This window comes from Mirounga angustirostris, unplaced genomic scaffold (assembly GCF_029215605.1).
Source record: "Mirounga angustirostris isolate CCGP_5_RB_7025 unplaced genomic scaffold, mMirAng1.0.hap1 SCAF_2, whole genome shotgun sequence".
In the NCBI taxonomy this organism is placed as follows: Eukaryota; Metazoa; Chordata; class Mammalia; order Carnivora; family Phocidae; genus Mirounga; species Mirounga angustirostris.
Window position 1 is genome coordinate 166,491,170 of NW_026991710.1, and position 20,340 is coordinate 166,511,509.

Below are 20,340 nucleotides of genomic sequence, written 5' to 3' on the forward strand. Positions count from 1 at the left end.
GAAGAGTGCCTTTGATGGTCTGGTAGATGGAAGTGTCTGAGGAAAGAATCTCTGAACTTGAGGATATATCAACAGAAACTTTAAAATCTAAAAAGCAAGAAAACAAAGAATAAAACAGAAGAACATATTCACAGACTATGGGACAACTACAAAAGTTGCAACATACACATGATGGGAATATGAAAAAGAGAAAGGAATATAAGAAATACCTGAAACAATAGTAACTGACAATTTCTGTAAATTAATGTCAGATACCAAATCACAGATCCAGAAAGCTCAAAGAATTAAAAAACAGAATTAAAACAGAATTAAAAAAAAAAAACCTACACCTTGGCATATCATTTTCAAATTATAGAAAATCAAAGATAAAGAAAAAAATCCTAAAGGAAGCCAGAGGGGAAAAAACCTTGCCTACAGAAGAACAATAGTAAGAATCATAAGATTTCTCTTCATAAATCATGCATACAAGAAGGGACTAGAGTGAATATTTAAAGCATTGAGAGGAAAAAAAAAAAAAACCAAACCACCAACCTAGAATTCTATACCCTAAAAAACTATCCTTCAAAAGGAAAGAAGTAAAGATTTTATGAGACAAAAATTGAGGGAATTTATTGCTAGTAGATTTGTTTGCAAGAAAAAATTTTAAAAATTCTATATAGAAAAGGAAAATGATATAGGTCAGAAACTTGAATCTCCATAAAGGCAGACTACTGAAGAAGGAATATAACAGTAAAATAAAAACTTTTATTTTTCTTATGCTTAACTGATATAACAATTGTTCAAATAATAGCAACAATATATTTAACTACATATGCTTACACAGATACCATATATAAAAGATATGCATTTTTACTACATATTTCATATATATGTGTGTGTGTTATATATATATCTGCTTATATATAAGCAAAATGAATGGCAGCAATGATACAAGGGATAGGGGGAAAGAACTAGGATTTTTTTTATTGTAAAGGACTCACACTACCTATGATATGCTATAGTGTTACTTGAAAGTGGACACAGTTGAACTCAGCAACATCATCAATCAACTGGATATAATTGACATCTACAGACTACCTCATCCAACAATAGCAGAATATACATTCTTCTCAACTCCATATGGAACATTCACCAAGACAGGCATTCTGAGTCATAAAAAATACCTTAACAAACTTCAAAGAATAGAAATCATAGAGTGTCTGTTCTCAGACTACAGTGGAATTAAACCATAAATCAATAACAAGAAGATAGCTGGAAAATCCCAAACACATGAGATTAAAGACATGCTTCTAAAGGACACATAGAACAAAAAAGAAATCTCAAAAGAAATTTTAAAATATTTTTAACTAAATGGAATAAAACACAGCTTTTCAAAATTTGTGAGATGCAGCAAAAATAGTGCTTAGGGGGAGGTTTATAGCATTTAATGCTTACATTAAAAAGGAAGAAAGACCTAAAATCAACAATCTAAGTTTCCAACTTACATAACTAAAAAAAGAAGAGCAAATTAAATACAAAGTAAACTGAAGAAATTATAATGACACTGAAAACAGGAAATCAATAGAGAAAATGAATGAAACCAAAAGCTGGTTCTTTGAAAATATCAATAAAATCAACGCAGCTCTAGCCAGGCAAACTAAGTAAAAATGAGAGAACACTAATTTCTAATATCAGAATTAAAAAGGTAGCATAACTACAGCTCTCATAAATACTAAAAAGATAATAAAGGAATATGATGAACAATTCCACACCCACAAATTTGAAAATGTAGATGAAATGGACCAATTCCTTCAAGGACACAATTTGTCAACCCTCACACAAGATGAAATATACAATCTGGGGTGCCTGGGTGAGTCAGTCAGTTAAGTGTCTGCCTTCAGCTAAGGTCATGATCTCAGGGTCCTGGGATCAGGTTCCATACTGGGCTCTCTGCTCAGTGGGGAGTCTGCTTCTCCCTCACACTTTCCCTCTGTGTTCTCCCTCCCTCCCTCTCTCTCTCAAATAAATAAATAAAATCTTTTTTTAAAAAAAATATACAGTCTGAATGGGTCTATATTTATTAGAGAAATCAAATCAAAAATTAATAATCTTCCAAAACAGAAAGCACAAGGACCAGATGGGTTCATCTTTGAATTCTTCCAAACACTTAAGGAAGAAATTATACAAATTCTTTACACACTCTTTCAGAGTATAGATGCAGAGGGAATACTTCCTAACCCATTCTCTGGGGACAGTATTACCCTAATACCAAAACCAGACAAAAATATTAAAAGAAAACTTCAGACCAATATCTCTCATGAATATATATGCACAAATCCTCAACAAAATTAGCACATCAAATCCAACAATGAATAAAAAGAATTATAAACCAAAACCAAGTTAGATTTATCTCAAGTTTGCAAAGCTGGTTCAACATTCAAAAATGAAGTAATGTAAGCAATCACAGCAACAGGTTAAAAAAGAAAAATCAGTAATGTTTTAGGAAACAAAATCAACATGTAAAAATCAGTTGTGATTCTATACAATAAATACCAGAGAAATTAAAAAAGCAATCCCATTTACAACAGCAGCCAAAAGAATAAAATAGGAATAAATTTAACAAAGGAAGTGAAAGGCCTATACACTAAAAGCCATAATACAATGATGAAAGAAATTGATGAAGACACAATGCTAAGATATCCTGCATTCATATATTGGAAAAAATAATATTATTAAGTGTCCATGCTACCTAAAGCAATCTACAAATCCAAAGCAACCCCTAATTCACTGGCATTTTTCACAGAACCAGAAAAAAAAATGTTAAAATTCTTATGGAGCCACAAAAGACCCCAAATAGCCAAAGCAATCTGGAGAAACCTGAGGTATCATAATTCCTGATTTTAAAATCTAGGACAAATTTATAGTAATCAGAAAACTATGATATTGGCTTAAAAACCAGCAGATAGACCAAAAGAACAGAATTAAGAGCCTAGATATACACCTACACATATAACATCAATTTATCTTTCACAAGGGTGCCAAAAATACACAATGGGGAAAGACAGTCTTTTTAATAAATGGTTCTGAAAAAACTAAATATCCACATGCAAAATAACATTACTTGCAAAAATTAACTTGAAATGGAGTAAAGACTTAAATACAAGATGTGAAACCATAAAACTAGAAGAAACAGGAAAAACCTCCTTGATGTTGGTCTTGGCAGTCATTTTCTGGATTTGAGGATTTGACACCAAAAGCAAAAATTTAAAAATGGAACTGCATCAAACTAAAAAGCTTTTGCATAACAAAGGAAGCAATCCACACAATGAAAAGGTAATCTATGTAACAGGGGAAAACATGTGCAAACCACTTATTTGATAAGGGGTTAACCAAAATATATGAGGAACTTATATAATTCAATAGCAGAAAAACAAATAATCCAAATACAAAATGAGCAAAGGACCTGAAAAGATACTTTTTCCAAAGAAGATATATAAATGGCCAACAGATAGATAAAAAGGTGCTCAACATCACTAAATATCAGGAAATGCAAATCAAAACCACAATGAACTATCACTTCACACCCAATAGGATGGCTTTTTATCAAAAAGACAAGAGATAACAAGTGTTGACAAGGATGTGAAGAAAAAGGAACCATTGTACACAGTCAGTTTGAAGAATGTAAATGAGTATAGTCATTATGGAAAACAATATGGAGATCCCTCAAAAAATTAAAAATAGAACTAAAATATTATTCAGCAATCCCACTTCTGGATATATATCCAGAAGAAAGGAAATCAGTTTCTCAAAGAGACATCTGCACTCATATGTTCATTGCAGGATTATTCACAATACCTAATATATGGAAAAAACTTAACTGTCCGAGGATGGATGAATGGTATAGAAAATGTGGTACATATATATGAATATTATTCACCCATGAGAGAGAAGGAAATCCTGCCATTTGCAACAACAAAATAGATTTATCTCAAGTTTGCTTGAGGACATTGTACTAAGTGAAATTAGCCAGAGAAATACAAATGCTACGTGATCTCACTTAGGTGTGGAATCTAAAAACAAAAAGTTGAACTCATTAAAACAGAAGTAGAATGGTGGTTAACAGGTGGTGGGGATTGGGAGAAATGGAGAAATGCTGGTCAAAGGGTATAAGCCTTCAGTTATAAAGATGGGTAAGCTCTGGGGATCTAATATACAGCATGGTAACTACACTTCATAATACTGTGTTATATACTTGAAATTGCTGAGAGTAAACCTTAAGTGTTCTCACCACACACACACACACACACACACACACACACACACAAAAGAAAACCACTTGAGGTGTGATAGATGTGTTGATTAACCTGATTATACATTCTACAAAGCATATGTATGTGAACCAATCACATTTGTACATTTTAGATACAATTTTATTTGTAAATCATACCTCAGAAAGCTAAAAAATTTTTAATTTAAATTTAAAAAATTAAAACATCAATGAAATATCACTATACAATTATTAAATTGTCCAAAATCTAAAGAACTGATAACCACAACTTCTGGCAAGTGGGTGGATCGACAAAAACTCTCATTCATTGCTAGTAGGAATGCAAAATGACAGAGCCATTTTGAAAAGAATTTCGGGGCTACTTACAAACCTAAACATACTCTTAACATATGAAACAGCAATCTTACTCCTTTTATTTACCCAAAGGAGCTGAAAAGTTATGTCCACACAAAAACCTGCAAACATGGCTTATAGCAGCTTTATTCATAATTGTCAAAACTCAGAAGCAATGTAGATGTCCCTCAGTAGGTGACCAGATTAATAAACTGTGGTACATCCAAACAATGGATTATTCTTCAGTGCTGATAATAATGAACTATCAACCCATGTTAGCACATGGAGGAATCTTAAATGTATATTACCATGTGAAAGAAGCCCATCTGAAAGGCTTTATAGGGTATGATTCCAACTATGTGACATTCTGGAAAAGGCAAAACTATGGAGACAGTAAAAAGATGAGTAGTTCTCAGGGTGAGAGGAGGACAGAAGGTTGAATAGGTGGAGCACAGAGGTTATTTAGGGTAGCAAAACTATTCTGTATGATGCTACGATGGTGACACGTCATAAGTTTGTGCAAACCCATGAAATGTACAAAACCAAGAGTAAGTATGACATGTTTCACACAGCTACCTCAATTGTAATAAATCTATCACTGTGCTTGGGGATGTCACTAACAGCAGAGACTATGAACATGTGGGTCCAGGGAATATTTAAAAATGCCTGTACCTTCCTCTTAATTTTGCTGCCAGCCCAAAACTGCTCATGAAAAAATTAGGTCTTTTAAAAACTGGAGAGATGAATACTTTCCCAGACAAAACTGAGGTAATCTCTCACCACTATATCCGCATGACTAGAAATATGAATGGTAGTTCTTCAAATTGACACTAAAGGGTGCTAAGCAGCAACATGAGCATATAAAAGTGAAAATCACTAGTAAAGGTAAATATATGGAAAATGCTGAATACTAAATTAATATAATGATAGTGGGTAAATCACTTTTAATTCTAGTGGAACACTTAAAAGACAAAAATATTAAAAATAACTATAACTAAAAATATGTTAAAAGATACACAATATGAAATGATGTAAATTTTGGCATTAAAAACAAAATGAATGTGAGGGGGAGTAATAAAATTGCAGATTTTTGCATGTAGTTGAAGTTCTTACCAGCTTACAATACACTATTATAGCTATATGACATTTCATGTAAGTCCCATGGTAGCCAAAATGAAAATACCAATATAATTAACACAAAAGAAAAAGACCAAATATCAAAACATACTTAAAAAGATCCATGAAACACAATAGAAGAGAGCAAGAGAAGAAAAGACAAAGTAATCACAAAGCAATTAACAAGTGACAACAGTAAATAACCTCCCTATAAATAATAACTTTAAATGTAAATCGATGAAACTACACAAACAAAAGACATAATAAGAGTGCTGAATGGGAAAAAAGGCAATATCCAACTATACGCTGTCTGAAAGAAATTCACTTCAGATTTAAGGGCACATATAGGCTGAAAGTGAAGGCATAAAAAAAGATATTCCAAGCAAATGACAACCAAAAGGGAGTAGATGTAGTTATACTGATATCAGACAAAATAGACATTATGTCAAAACTGACACAAGAATCAAATGACATTTTATAATGATCAAAGTGTCAATTCGCCAGTAAGAAATCACCTCCCACCACTTAGGATGGCTATTATCATACAAACAAATAACAACAAGGGTTAGTGAGGACATGGAGAAAGTGGAACTGTTGCACACTGTTAGTGGGAATACAACATGGTGCAGTTGCTGATGAGAACAGTATGGAGGTTCCTCTAAAAACTAGAAATAGAACTACCATATGATCTTGAAATGTCACTTCTGGGTAGTTACCAAAAGCATGGGAATGAGGACCTCAAGCAGACACTGGATCTCCTATGTTCCCTGCAGCACTATCCATAATAGCCAAGATGTGGGAACAACTAACCAGGCATCGGCAGATGAGTGGATGAAGAAAACGCAGGGCACATCCAATGGGATACTATGCAATCTTAAAAAGAAGCAAATTCTGCATTATGTGATAACATGGATGAACCCTGAGGACATCATGCTAAGTGATTTCAGTCACAGAAGTCAGTCACAGAAAGACAAATACTGCATGATTCCATTTATATGAGACATCTGAAATAGATTCATACCATCAGAGAGTGGGATGGTGGTTTCCATGGGCTGGGGAGAGGGAGAAATGGGGAGTACTAACTTATGGGCATAATATTTCAGTCAAGCAAGATGAATAAGCTCTAGGATCTTCTGTAAAACATCATACTATAATTGACAAAAATGTATACGCAAAATTTGTTGATGGCAGAACTCACATTTAAGTATTTTTACCACAAGAAAGTAAAATATAAATTAAAAATAAGACAAAAGAATAAGACTGAAAACTTCACAACACTGATGGATGACATATAAACGTTTAGATTCCATAAGCTAAGCAAACTGCAAAGGGAATGGACCCAATGCAACCCACAATAAATAGATTATCATAATTAAAATAAAAGCAATAAAAATATCTTCAAAGTGACCAGAAAGCAATGTCACATAACCTATAGGGAAACACCAACTTGAATGACAGCAGATCTCACATCTGAAGGAATGAAGGCTAAGAAGAAACACCATAGCAATTTTCAACTGCTAAAAGAAAAGTACAGTCAAACATGAACTCTGTATCTGGCAAATTCACCCTTTAAGAATGAAGGAAAAAAGACACTTTCTCAAAAAAGGAAAACTAGATTTTATAACTAGCACACATACCCTTAAAGAATGTCAAAAAGAAACTCCAAAAAACAAAGGTAGTAATATCACATGAAGGCTTGGAGCATCATAAGGAATGGGGAAAAATAGAATGGATTAAAATCGTGGTAAATATAATGGGCAATCTTTTCCCTCATGAGTTTCTTAAATCACATTTTGTGGTTGAAACAAAAATCATACAATATCATTTGATGCTTAATATATGTAAAGGAATTTTTATCAATTGTATTTTAAAAGTGCAGAGGATAAAGGAACTCAAACAGAAGTATGGTTTCAATATTTTACTGAAATAGTAAAAAGTCTACATAATAGTAAGCTATATTGTAAGTTATATATGTATATTGTAATACCCACAGCAAACACTAAGAAAACTATAATAAGGAAAATACTTTAAAAGACCATAAATAATTCATGATGCAATCCTAAAAAATGTCCAAATACCCAGAAGAAGGCAAGAAGACACGAACAAAGGACAAGCCATTAGGGTTATAAACCCCAATATATCAATAATTATTTTAAATGTAAATAGTCTAAAAATACCAAATAAAATACTGTGCACCAGGGTAAATGGGAGAAAAAGAAACACTATGGCTCAACTAAATACTCTTTTAAGAAACTCATTTCAAACATAACATAGGTAGACTGAGATTAAAAGAATGGACAAATATGTATCATGTGAGTATTCATAAAAATAAAGCGAAGTGGCTTTATTAATATCAGACAAAGTGGACTTACTAGTAAAAAAATCTACTTGGGACAAAAGGAATCGTTACCTAATCATAAAAGCATCAATCTGTCCAGAAGACACGGCAATCCTAAATGTATTGGGCATCAAACAACAAAGCTTCAAAATACGTGAAGCAAACACTGATACAACTGAAAGAGAAAGACAAAAAAAAAAAAAAAAAAAAAAACCACAATAATGATGAATTCAATATGTATCATACAGTTATTGATAGTATTAGACAGAAAAATCAGTAAAAATACAGAACTGAACAACATCAATCAATATGATCTACATGACATTTATGGAAGATTCCAACCCAAGAGCAGAATACACATATTTTTCAATTTTCCAAGAGCCTTCATTGACACATATAATATACCGGATAGTAAAGCAAACCTTCACAAATTTAAAAGAATTGAAATCATATAGGATATATTTTCTAACCATAATGAAATCAAACTAGAAATCAGCAGACAAAGACAACAGGAAAAATCTCCAAACATTTGGAAATTGAACAACACACTTTTTAAAACTCCATGTGTCAAACAAGAAGCCTCAAAGGAAATTTTAAAAATACATATAACTGTATCAAACTGAAAATAAAACATACTATCGTAGGCTGCAGCTTGAGCAGTGCTGAGTAGGCAATTTTAGTACTAAAATGCTTACAACACAAAAGAGGAAAGGGTCACAAATTGGTAATATGTTTTTCCCTCAACAAACTGGAAAAAAGAAACTCAAAGAAAAGTATAAGGGAGACAACAATAAACATAAGAGCTAAATGCTATGACATTGAAAATAAGACAAAAATATAGAAAAGGCAAGAAAAAGCTGATTCTTTGATAAATTCAGTAAATTGGAAAATCTCTAGCAGGACTGATGAAGAGAGAAGACAGCCACCACTGATGTCAGAAAAAAACACTCCTATAATCATTAAAAAGATAATAAGGGCTATGACAAAATTATACCCCTAAATTCCACACCTGAGATGGAATGGACCAATTCCTTAAAAAACCACAAACAACCCAAACAATACATATGAAACAGATAAACAGGGCGCCTGGGTGGCTCAGTTGGTTAAGCGACTGCCTTCGGCTCAGGTCATGATCCTGGAGTCCCGGGATTGAGTCCCACGTCGGGCTCCCTGCTCAGCATGGAGTCTGCCTCTCTCTCTGACCCTCTCCCCCCCATGCTCTCTATCTCATTCTCTCTCTCAAAATAAATAAATAAAATCTTTAAAAAAAAAAAAAAGAAACAGATAAACAAGATATTCCTGTAACTATTAAATAAACTGAGTCGGTAATTAAAAAATCTGCCCTCCCACACACACACACACAAGTCCCCAGGCCTGTGAGGACACTAAAAAATTTTACCAAACAACTTAAAAATTAGCATGTTCTTTATACATCTTCCAGAAAATAAAACAAATTTGTTTTATAGGGCCCGTATTACTCTACTACAAAAATTAGACAAAGTCAGTACAAAAAAAGAAAACCACAGACCAATATTTCTCAATAACTTTGACAAAAAAAAATCCTCAAGAAATTATTAGCAAATCAAACCCAGTCATGGATAAAAAGAATTATCCACTAGGACCAAGTTGTAGCTTTTCTAGATATGCACTATTGTTTTAATATCTGAAAATCAATCAGTGCAATCCGTCATATCAAGAGGCTAAAAAAGTCATATGATCATATCAACTGATACAGAAAAGTCATCTGATACAATTAAATACATACCCCTTGATGGGGGGTGGGAAACTCTTAGCAATCTAGAGATAGAGAATTTCCTCATATTTTTAAGGAATATATTTAAAAAAAAAAAAAAACCTACAACTAACATTATCCTCAATGTGGAAAGAATGACTATTTTATCCCTAAGATGGAGAACAAGGTAAATCACTCCTGTGATTCAGCACAGTACTGGAAGTTGTAGCAAGCATAGTAAGGCAAAGCAGAGAGATAAAAAGCATACAGATTGAAAAGGACAAAAGAAAAATGTCTGTATTTATAAAAGACACATCTATGTAAAAAATCTCAAGTAATCTTAAAAAAAAAAAAAAAAACATAAAGTATGTGACTTCAGCAAGGTTGTAGGATACCGGACCAACACAAATACATTGCATTTCTAGATAACAATATGTGGAAACTGAAATTCAAATACAATACCATTTACATTTGATCCAAAGAAAATGAAATGCTTCGGTATAAACCTAAAAAAACTATGTACAGGATATGCATGCTAAAATTACAAAATGTTATTGAAAGACATAAGGAAAAAAGATCAAATAAATGGAGAGTCTCACTTCATTCACAGGTTAGAAGACTCAACATAGCAAAAATGTCAATTCTCCCCAAATTGATCTACAGGGTTAACACAATGTCTATCACAATCCTAGCAAGTTTGTTTGTATCCATGAAGTAATTTAGCCTGAAATGTACATGAACAAGCAAAATACCTATGATAGTCTAAAAATCTGGAGAAAGAATAAAGTAGGAGGAATCACTGCAGTCTATATAAATGCTTAATTTACAAGTAAACTAAAGAAGACAGCATGTTAGTGGCAGAAGTATAGACACATAGAAGAACTGAACAGAATAAAGAACCCAAAAATATATCCACAAAAATATGCCCTACTGACTTTTTGACAAAGATGCAAGAGCAATTCAATACAGAATAGCCTTTTGTATCAATGATGTTGAAACAAATAAATGCACATCCTCAGTCAAAAGAATTAACCTTGATCCAAATCTCACACCTTACACAAAATTATCTCACAGTGGACATACAATTAAATGTAAATAAAACTGAAAAACTTTTAGGGGGAAAAAAACATAGAATCTTCAGGAACTAGGGATAAATGGAGTTCTTAAGTTTGATACCCAAACTTCCATTCATAAAAGGAAAAGTTGATAAATTAACTCTCATCAAAATTAAAAATTTCTAATCAATGGGAGACCTTATGAACAAGATGAAAAGACAAACTGCAGACTGGGAATAAATATTGACAAACAACCTATCTGGCAAAGGATTTGTATTTAGAATATATAAACTGCATAAAAATCAACAATAAAAAACCAACCAACCCAATTAGAAAACGGGTAAAGGACATTAATAGATATTTCATTTCATGAAAATATATTCAACAATACTGGACATTAGGGAAATGCAAATTAAAAATTACATGAGATATCACTATACATCTATCAAAATGACTAAAATTTTAAAATATTTTAAATACTGATCAAATGATGACAAACATGCAGACCCTCTATCTTTCCTACATTTCCAGTGGAGATGTAAAATGGTACAGACACTCTGGAAAATAGTTAATAATTTCTTTTAAAAAAATAAACATATACTTACCATATGACCTGGCAATCATATTCCTGGGCATGTATCCCAGAAAAATAAAAAATTATGTCCACACAACAAATTGCACATGCATGTTCATAGAAGCATTACCATAAATAGTTAAAGATTGGAGAAGGTAAAGTGTGAGAACATGTAGACCTGATGTTTCTTTGTGGGAATGTGATTGTTCAGAAATTTAATTTCTTTTTTTATGCATATATTTTTTATTCAAATTCAATTAGCCAACGTATAGTACATCATTAGTTTTTGATATAATGTTCAATGATTGATCAGTTGCGTATAACACCCAGTGCTCACCATATCACGTGTCCTCCGTGATGTCCCATCACCCAGTTACCCTATCCGCCATCCCCCTCCCTTTCCCCAACCCTCTGTTTCCTGGAGTCCAGAGTCTAATATGGTTTGTCTCCCTCTCTGATTTCTTCCCAGTTTTCCCTCCCTTCCCCTATGTTCCTCCTCACTATTCCTTATGTTCTAGTTATGAGTGAAACCACACGATAATTGTAATTTCCACCACTTCCTACACTGGTCAGGTCCTATGACATCTCAATTAAAATGACTCTGTATTTAGGGGCTTCTTATTCTTAGTCCTTAACCCATTTTCTTTCTCTCTCAGACCCCTACTAATACTTCCAATGGTTTAAACAACCTTTTTTGATAAGAGATCCCAGAGTTCCAAATTTGAAAAGTAATTGTTCTGGTCAATCTGCCTTCATAGTAATTGATATTTGGGCTTCTGATGTTTGCCCAATAATTCTGTGGGGCAGAAAGCATTCTTTTTCTTCCTGCCAATGGCACCTTAATGATATAAAAAAACATAAATCTACAGAGCATAAAGGAAAACTTACCTTTATAAATGAAGAATCTGGATACAATGTTCCTGATTTGTTGTATGCATACACCAGGAAATGAGGGTCTAAAAATGACCTAATTCAACCAAAGTAATGACACTTCATTGTAATAGTAACATTAACATTAACAAAAGCAGAATCATGAAATTAAAATTCACTTTCAATTTTACAAGTTCAAATATCCAAAACTTAAATGGACTCATCTCTTCATTATCTCATTTGCCTTCTGATAGCATATTTTGTATAAGAAAAAATACTAAGCAGTATAATCTATAGCAGTAGGGACACACCATAATGACATAGATCTTTGTATACTAGAAACCAGGACTTCCAGATTTCCATGGCAAAATTTTCTTATAGAGTCAACAATCAGTAAATCTCATGGCATAAATATTTACTAATTTGTTAACATTTGCTAACCAGTAGCCATAGAATGATAAACAAAAAATATATGCTTTTTCCATTAGTTTTCATGAAATTATACTGTGGTGAGAACAACCCCACAAATTCTTAATGCCTCAAAACAACAATGAATGTTTCTTCACAAGTTTATTGCAGGTTCAGCTCCACACAGCGTTCATTCTGGAACCCGGGAAAAGACATACCTCCTACCCTGTGGAACATGCCTTTCTTGTAGCAGAAGGAGAAAAGAAATTGTAGAAGCATACAATAGTTCCTAAAGCCTTTGTTTAGAAGCAGAAGATTAGTGCTTTGCTCACATTTCATAAGCTACATGAATCCTACAGACAAGCCTCATATAAATGGTACCGAAGCGTAATCTTACAGAGAAGATAGTGATTGTTATGGAATAATCTGACCCCAGGATTTATTGCCAGGAGACTGGGGTTTCTCAAGGATTCCAAACACCAAGGGGCAGTTCAAGGCCAGAATCAAAGAGGGACCAGAGCACTCACGGAGTATGCACATTCACCACTACTTCTCTTTCCAGACCTGCTTCATCTTCTCTCATTCCAGACAGCTCTTCCTTTTTCTCAATTCAAATAACAAAACTAGAGAGCTTCCCAGAAAAAACACAAAACAAAACAAAACACCGATATTTATCAGCTCAGAGTCCACATATATTCAAGGGCAACGCCAAATGACACAGGTTGCTTTAGGAGCAAGTACCTGGAACATGAATTCTGGCCCAAGGGCAGAGCCACATTTTAGTAACTAAGCATGTCAATGGAGGTGGTGGAAATGGGAATCCAGAAGCATCTGCCAGTAGAAGGAAATTCAACAGATTACTGACAAGCATAATTAAAAGGATAAAACTTTAGTTTGCAAGTTCACTCATCCTGGGTCTTCAAAAGTATACTTTTGCTTCTACACAAAATAACAAAAAAGTCTGCCTTAATCAATGAATTAATAGAAATACACATGACCAGGGCGCCTGGGTGGCTCAGTTGGCTGGGCAACTGCCTTCGGCTCGGGTCATGATCCCGGAGTCCCTGAATCTAGTCCCACATCAGGCTCCCTGCTTGGCAGAGAGTCTGCTTCTCCCTCTTACCCTCCCCCCTCTCATGTGCTCTCTCTCATTCTCTCTTTCACAAATAAATAAATAAAATCTTTAAAAAAAAAAAAAAGAAATACACATGACCACTTAATGGAAAAAACAACATCTGATATAAGGAAAATGAATAACAAAAGGGTGGAAGGCAAACTTAAAAGAAGTTCCTAATGAAGTTGAATGAAGAAATTGGTTAAAGAAAGTAATCATTATCTCAAGAAAAGTTTAAAAAGCTAATAAGCTTTCAGAGCAGATCTTTTCAAGAAAAAAAAAGACACTCTGAAACTAAAATGATGACTCTGAAACTAAAATAAATAATTCAATAGATGTGTCAAAGAGAATTTGTTTGCTGAGAACAGAATTAGAGTCCTAGCCAATAAAAAGAACATATTTTGCTAGTAAAAAACACAGCCAAAATAAAGATCTGAAAATAGTTGGAGGAAAATCTATACTATAGAGGGCAGATCCATAAGACCCAGGATGAAATTATAGATTTCCATAAAATTTTTAAGAATGTGTGGTAATTTAAAACCAAAATGAAAAATTAAGGGATTTATTCAATTGTGAGAACAAAAGGGACATTTGCAGATATGCACAGATTCAGAAAGCATGCCATCTGAAGAAAATAATCTGAAAATAAACAATACCTAGGTCAGCATAAAATTGCAATAAAAGGAAAAAATAAAAAGGAAGCAGTAATAAAACTTGGAAAATGCAATATAGTTGTTAAGCAAGTAAACTGAAAGCATTGGATTTACATCTTAAATGTAAAAAGAATTTTAAAAATACTATAGGAATATTATAATACAAATTCAGGATGTGAGAGACACAAGTGAGGAATCTGGAAACCTATAAAAGAAAATATTAGTATAATGATTATATGAATATTTCATTTTTATAGCAATAAATCCCACAAACAAAGGAAGAAGACAGTCAATAGGCTGGATAGCATATTTGCAACATATAGAAGAGATAAAGAGTTAATATCTACAATAAAAAAATTCCCACAAATTGATCACGGGAAAAAAAGGGAAGAAAAGCAGAAAGGTAAGCCATAGATTGAAAATAAATAACCCAAAACAAATGAATAAAAATTAAAGCCAGAAAGGAAAACAGAAAGCTTAGGAGAAGCAATTCAATTAGAATAGTCAGTAAAAATTTGAAAAGATACTACATATTATTAATAATCAGGGAAGTACATATTAAAATAACAATAAAATAGCATTTCTTACCCATTAACAAAAATAAGTGAGTGAAGATACTCATTTTATTGAGAATGTAGAGAACAGAAATGTTTTTGAATTATTCGTCTGAGTGAAAACTGGGATAAACCCTCTGAAATAAAAATTAGTAGCATATAGCACTCTTGAGAATTGGATCCTTTATAATCCATCAACTTCACTGGTGCCCAGAACATCATGGCCAAAGATATCCACAATATGGCTTTTCTTACTATAAATACATAAGTGGATAAATAATAAATAAGATATATTTATTGGATGGCTACAATCAATGAATTCATTCTGCACAAATCGGTATAAATGACTCTCAGATAAAAATGTTATGTGGGGCGCCTGGGTGGCTCAGTCAGTTAAGCGTCCAACTCTTGGTTTTGCCTCAGGTCATGATCTCAGTGTCGTGAGATCAAGCCGCACTAAGGCTCAGCACTGGGCATGGAGCCTGCTTAAGATTCTCTCTCCCTTTTCCTCTGCCCCTCACACCCACCGCCACCTCACAGGTTCTCTCTCTCTCAAAAAAAAAAAAAAAAAAGTTATACAAAATGTTGCACAAAAAGTACAACCACAAAACCAGAACCACATAATAAGTATCTACTGTTCACACTTCTGGGTCATGAATGAGTAGCCATAATAATTCTGTAAATGGTGGCCAGGCTTGCTCAATGGTCTGGAATTCAGCTGAATGTTGGGGATTAATTAATATAATTAATATAAACTATGGCCTTTGTGTAATAATTATGTGTAGGATCATCAATTATAACAAATATATCACTCTGGTGGGGCATACTGATAATGGGAGAGACTACACATGTGCAGAGGTAGGGGGCATACAGAAACTGCCTGGGACTTCCACTCAGTTTTGCTGTGAACCTAAAACTGGTTTAAAAAATAAATATTAAATTGGAAACAAGAAACAGGAAAAGGCACATAGCCAATAATTGTTTAGAAAAGTTTTTTAGGGAAATATAAATTGACACAAAGATGCGATATATTATTTTAGCACATCTTGCATGCTTTTGAAAATCTAAACTGCTACTGCCTTTTCAGAAACTAGCAGTATCTCTCAAAATCCTAATACAAAATGCGAGTAATAAGGAAGGTTGTTGTGAAAATTAAATCAGTTACTACATGCAAATCGCTTAGAAATATGCCCAGCAATTGGTATGTGCTCCATGCATGTCAGTTACTTTTGTTGTTTTTGTTGTTGTTATTATTATCACTATTATTACTATTATTCATACTTCTTGATCCAGAAACCCATTTCTTGGTATTAAGGCTACAAAACAAAATATCTATTGCATAAGAATATACATATAAGAATGTTTATTGCAGGACTCTATAGTGACAATCCTTGGAAATAACCTCATTACTTATCAACACGCCATACTACAGACTGTTACCTGTTATAGAATGAGTTAAGATATAAACATAGAGGAAGAAAATGAACACCATTATTAAATAAGACCTGCCAACTGTAAAACAGTATTTCCAGTTCTCTAAAAACAAACCTTCTTGGTAGGTTTCTACATATTTTATTTAAAGGAAAGGTGAAATTTAGGATATAAAATGGTGGATAGAGAGATACAAAGTTATTAACATTGGTTTCCTCACAGAGTGAAAATTTATGATATTAAAAAAATGGTATAATATCAAGTAAAATGTTTAAAATCATAGAAATGTATAAAATGACATGACAAACAAAATTAAACATAGACAAATAAAATTATTGACTTAATTGTTACAGTTGTAGCTATAGTTTAAAGAGTTACATAGACTAATTTTCATTTATCTGGTATACATTAATTTTGTATCATGAAATTAAAATTTGGCTCAAATATTGGATTTAAAATCTCAAGATGAAGACTTGGAATTCTAGTCTGACTTGATCACAAAGATGTAACATATTAAATATAATAGTCATGCTCTTGTTTAGGCTCAAATAAGGGTAGTGACTATAAAAATTTCAGAAACTAAAACAACTGTATAAAAAGAAGAATGTCCACTTACTGTTTTTCAAGATGGAGAGTGTACATTTTCCGGTCAATTTTGATGGCATAAGTGACCTACAACAAAGTATTCAGAAGAACTTAATTATTAGACATACTGAATTCTTAAAAATCAAAAGCCATAGCTTCTTAAAATGTATTTACTTCTTCACTGAGACATAGATCATATCCCACCATCTCAAAATAATATATACATATATAATATAGACATATATAATTGTAATCTTCCTTCAATCTTGGAATGTATGACAGAATTAATTCTAATTAAATTTAAATAAAAATTAAAGAATCTCAATTTATTTCAAAACTAAGAGCATTAGTCATAAAATTTCATAATGAAATTTTAATTTAAAATGGTTACATTTAAAAATGTTGAGTAATCTTTGAAGAAACTTGAATTTTATTATTTTTACTTTGCAACTTCTAGCCCAAATAAATTGAGAAAATGAAGATACAACCTGTGTTGTTAATCTTCTCAAAGGAAGTATCCCTAACTCTAGAACACTCTTCTCCCTGTCCTCTTTAGGAATTGCCTCAGCTACAGAGGGTCATCTCACACCAAGTCACAACTTTCTGAGACAGCCCACATGTAATGAGAAGCCCTCTCATCCCAACTCCAGATATTGATGGGCCATGCTAGCTTCACACGTTGTTGAGACTTGGTTGAGTCTCCATCTCCCCTTTCCTGCTTCCTCCCCTCCCCTTGCACAGGGCCTCATCACAAGAGCATGCCCTAATAAACTGCCTTCACAGGAATCTTCTCAAAGACTGCATCCCAAAGAACCCAATCTGTGACATCATCATAAAACATTACACGTTCTTCACCGCATAGCACATGGTCAATGCAGGTAAATTTTCCACATTTGCAAAGAATGTGAATTTTGTCATTGGGTACAGTTTTCTGCATAAGTCATTTTAAACCTTCTCATGTTTAGTCTTCTGTAAGCCTACAGCTATTGAAAAAATTGTGTTGGGGCATATGGGTGGCACAGTTAGTTAAGTGTCTGACTCTTGATGTCAGCTCAGGTCATGATCTCAGAGTTGTGAAATGGAGTCCCATGTCCGGCTCCCCACTCAGGGCAGTCTGCTAAAGACTCTCTATCCCTCTGCCCCCCCACCTTCTCTAAAATAAATAAATGAAACTTAAAAAAAAAAAAGATGTGTCAACATTTCCCCAAATTATTGTGATATTATTTCTTTCTCCTTTTAATCTGTAGTTTTCTTCATTACATATTTTGAATCTTTGTTGTTGGGTGCAAACAGGAGTAAAATTAACAAAATTGCACACAATTATAAAGTATGCCTCTATGTCATCTTCAGAAAATGACTCGAATTTGGGGTTGTAATTTCTTCAATTTCATCCATTATCATTTAATATATATTATGATTTAGGATTTCTTCTTCAACCCATAAATAATGTAGAAGTGTATTTTTAAATTTCCATATACATTTTAAAACTTTTTAAGATTTAACTTAATTGAATTGTTACCAGATACTGTATTGTCAATATTTGATTTTTAATGCTTTTTTCCTTTTGTCAGGGTTGTTGAACAATCTGCATATTCCGGAGAAGAAGATACATTATTGCTATAGAGATAAAGCCGAATTATAGCTGGATTAGAAAAACACTATCTTTACTTCTGGGGTTGCCTAGAAGTCTAGATGTTTCTGACTCTCAGCTAAGACAAAGGCAGTGAGATTTGTAAGGTAATTTCTAGGGTTCAAAAACTCTCTTGCCCAAGGTTAACTTCTTTAGTGTTTCCCTACCTAGTTTGACAAAGCTAGCTTGGCTACTGTGTCACTGAAAGCTTTTTAAGGAGTCTCCAGAAGCCAAAATTCCCCCCCAAGTCTTGTTACTTCAAGCCAGAGACTCAGCATGTTCCAGAAGCACAGAGTTTGGGTTCATAGGGATGTTTCTTGAATTCCTGATATTTGCCTGAATTATCTTTCCCTTGCTGCATCATATACTTTGTCATTACATAAAAGCCTCATGGTGATACCCTGTAGAGTCTAGTTAGTCTTAACGAATAGCATAGAGGGGAAAAAAATATATATTGTGACAGGTTCACTTCTATATAAATCCATCAAATAAAATATTATATTGTTCAAATTGTCTTTATGAATCTTTTTACGATTTGTAAACCAATATTTGAGAAAAGATCTATGAAAATGGATTTGAAAAATTTAAAGATCTATAAAAATGGATTTGAGAATTACTCCTTGTGCAATCAGTTCTTATATATGCTGAAAGCATTTTTAAGTACATAAAAACTTAGAATTTTTATATGTTCCTAGTGAACTGAATATTTTATTAAGTAATGTTTATCTCTCATAACATTTAAAAAATGTAAACTCTCTGGATAATTATTTTTGGTGTAATACCTTTTATGAACACTAATCACTGGATTTTTTGGTGCCATAAAGGGAGACAGTCACACAGACCACTCAGTCTATAAAACCTGCCCCAGTGTCTAACAATTTTCCAGTTAGCAATTCGATGCTCCTCTTAGATCTGGCCACTGAGGTTCCAATCCTTGGATTCCTATCAGATCCTGGTGTGTCTTTTTTTTTTTTTTCATTTTATTATGTTAATCACCATACATTACATCATTAGCTTTTGATGTAGTGTTCCACGATTCATTGTTTGCGTATAACACCCAGTGTTCCATTCAATATGTGCCCTTTTTAATACCCAACACCAGGCTAACCCATCCCCCCAAGCCTCTCCCCATAGAACCCTCAGTTTGTTTCTCAGAGTCCATAGTCTCTCATGGTTCGTCTCCCCCTCCAATTTCCGCCCCCTTCATTTTACCCTTCCTACTTTTTTTTTTTAAGATACAATGTATTATTTATTTCAGAGATACAGGTCTGTGATTCAACAGTCTTACACAATTCACAGCACTCTCCATATCACATACCCTCCCTAATGTCTATCACCCAGCCACCCCATCCCTCCCAGCCCCCACCACTCCAGCAACCCTCAGTTTGCTTCCTGAGATTAAGACTTCCTCATATCAGTGAGATCATATGATACATGTCTTTCTCTGATCGACTTATTTCACTCAACATAATACCCTCCAGTTCCATCCACGTCATTGCAAATGGCAAGATTTCATTCCTTTTGATGGCTGCATGATATTCCATTGTATATATATAACACCTCTTCTTTTTTCTTTTAACTTTTTATTGTTATGTTAATCACCATACATCATTAGTGTTTTTTTTTATTTTATTTATTTATTTGAGAGAGAGAATGAGAGAGAGAGAGCACATGAGAGGG

At 33.3% G+C, this 20,340-nt stretch overlaps 1 protein-coding gene across 1 annotated transcript in view; it reads right to left on the minus strand.

Moving 5' to 3' along the window:
* LOC123840618 (A disintegrin and metallopeptidase domain 3-like) overlaps positions 1-20,340 on the minus strand; it is a 130,987-nt gene that overhangs the window by 103,485 nt on the left and 7,162 nt on the right. The window contains exons 3-4 of the mRNA XM_064583833.1: positions 17,062-17,117; positions 12,304-12,382 (exon numbers count right to left, since the gene is read on the minus strand). Coding sequence (XP_064439903.1) covers positions 12,304-12,382; positions 17,062-17,117 — 135 coding nt within the window. The remainder of the gene's footprint in view (positions 1-12,303; positions 12,383-17,061; positions 17,118-20,340) is intronic.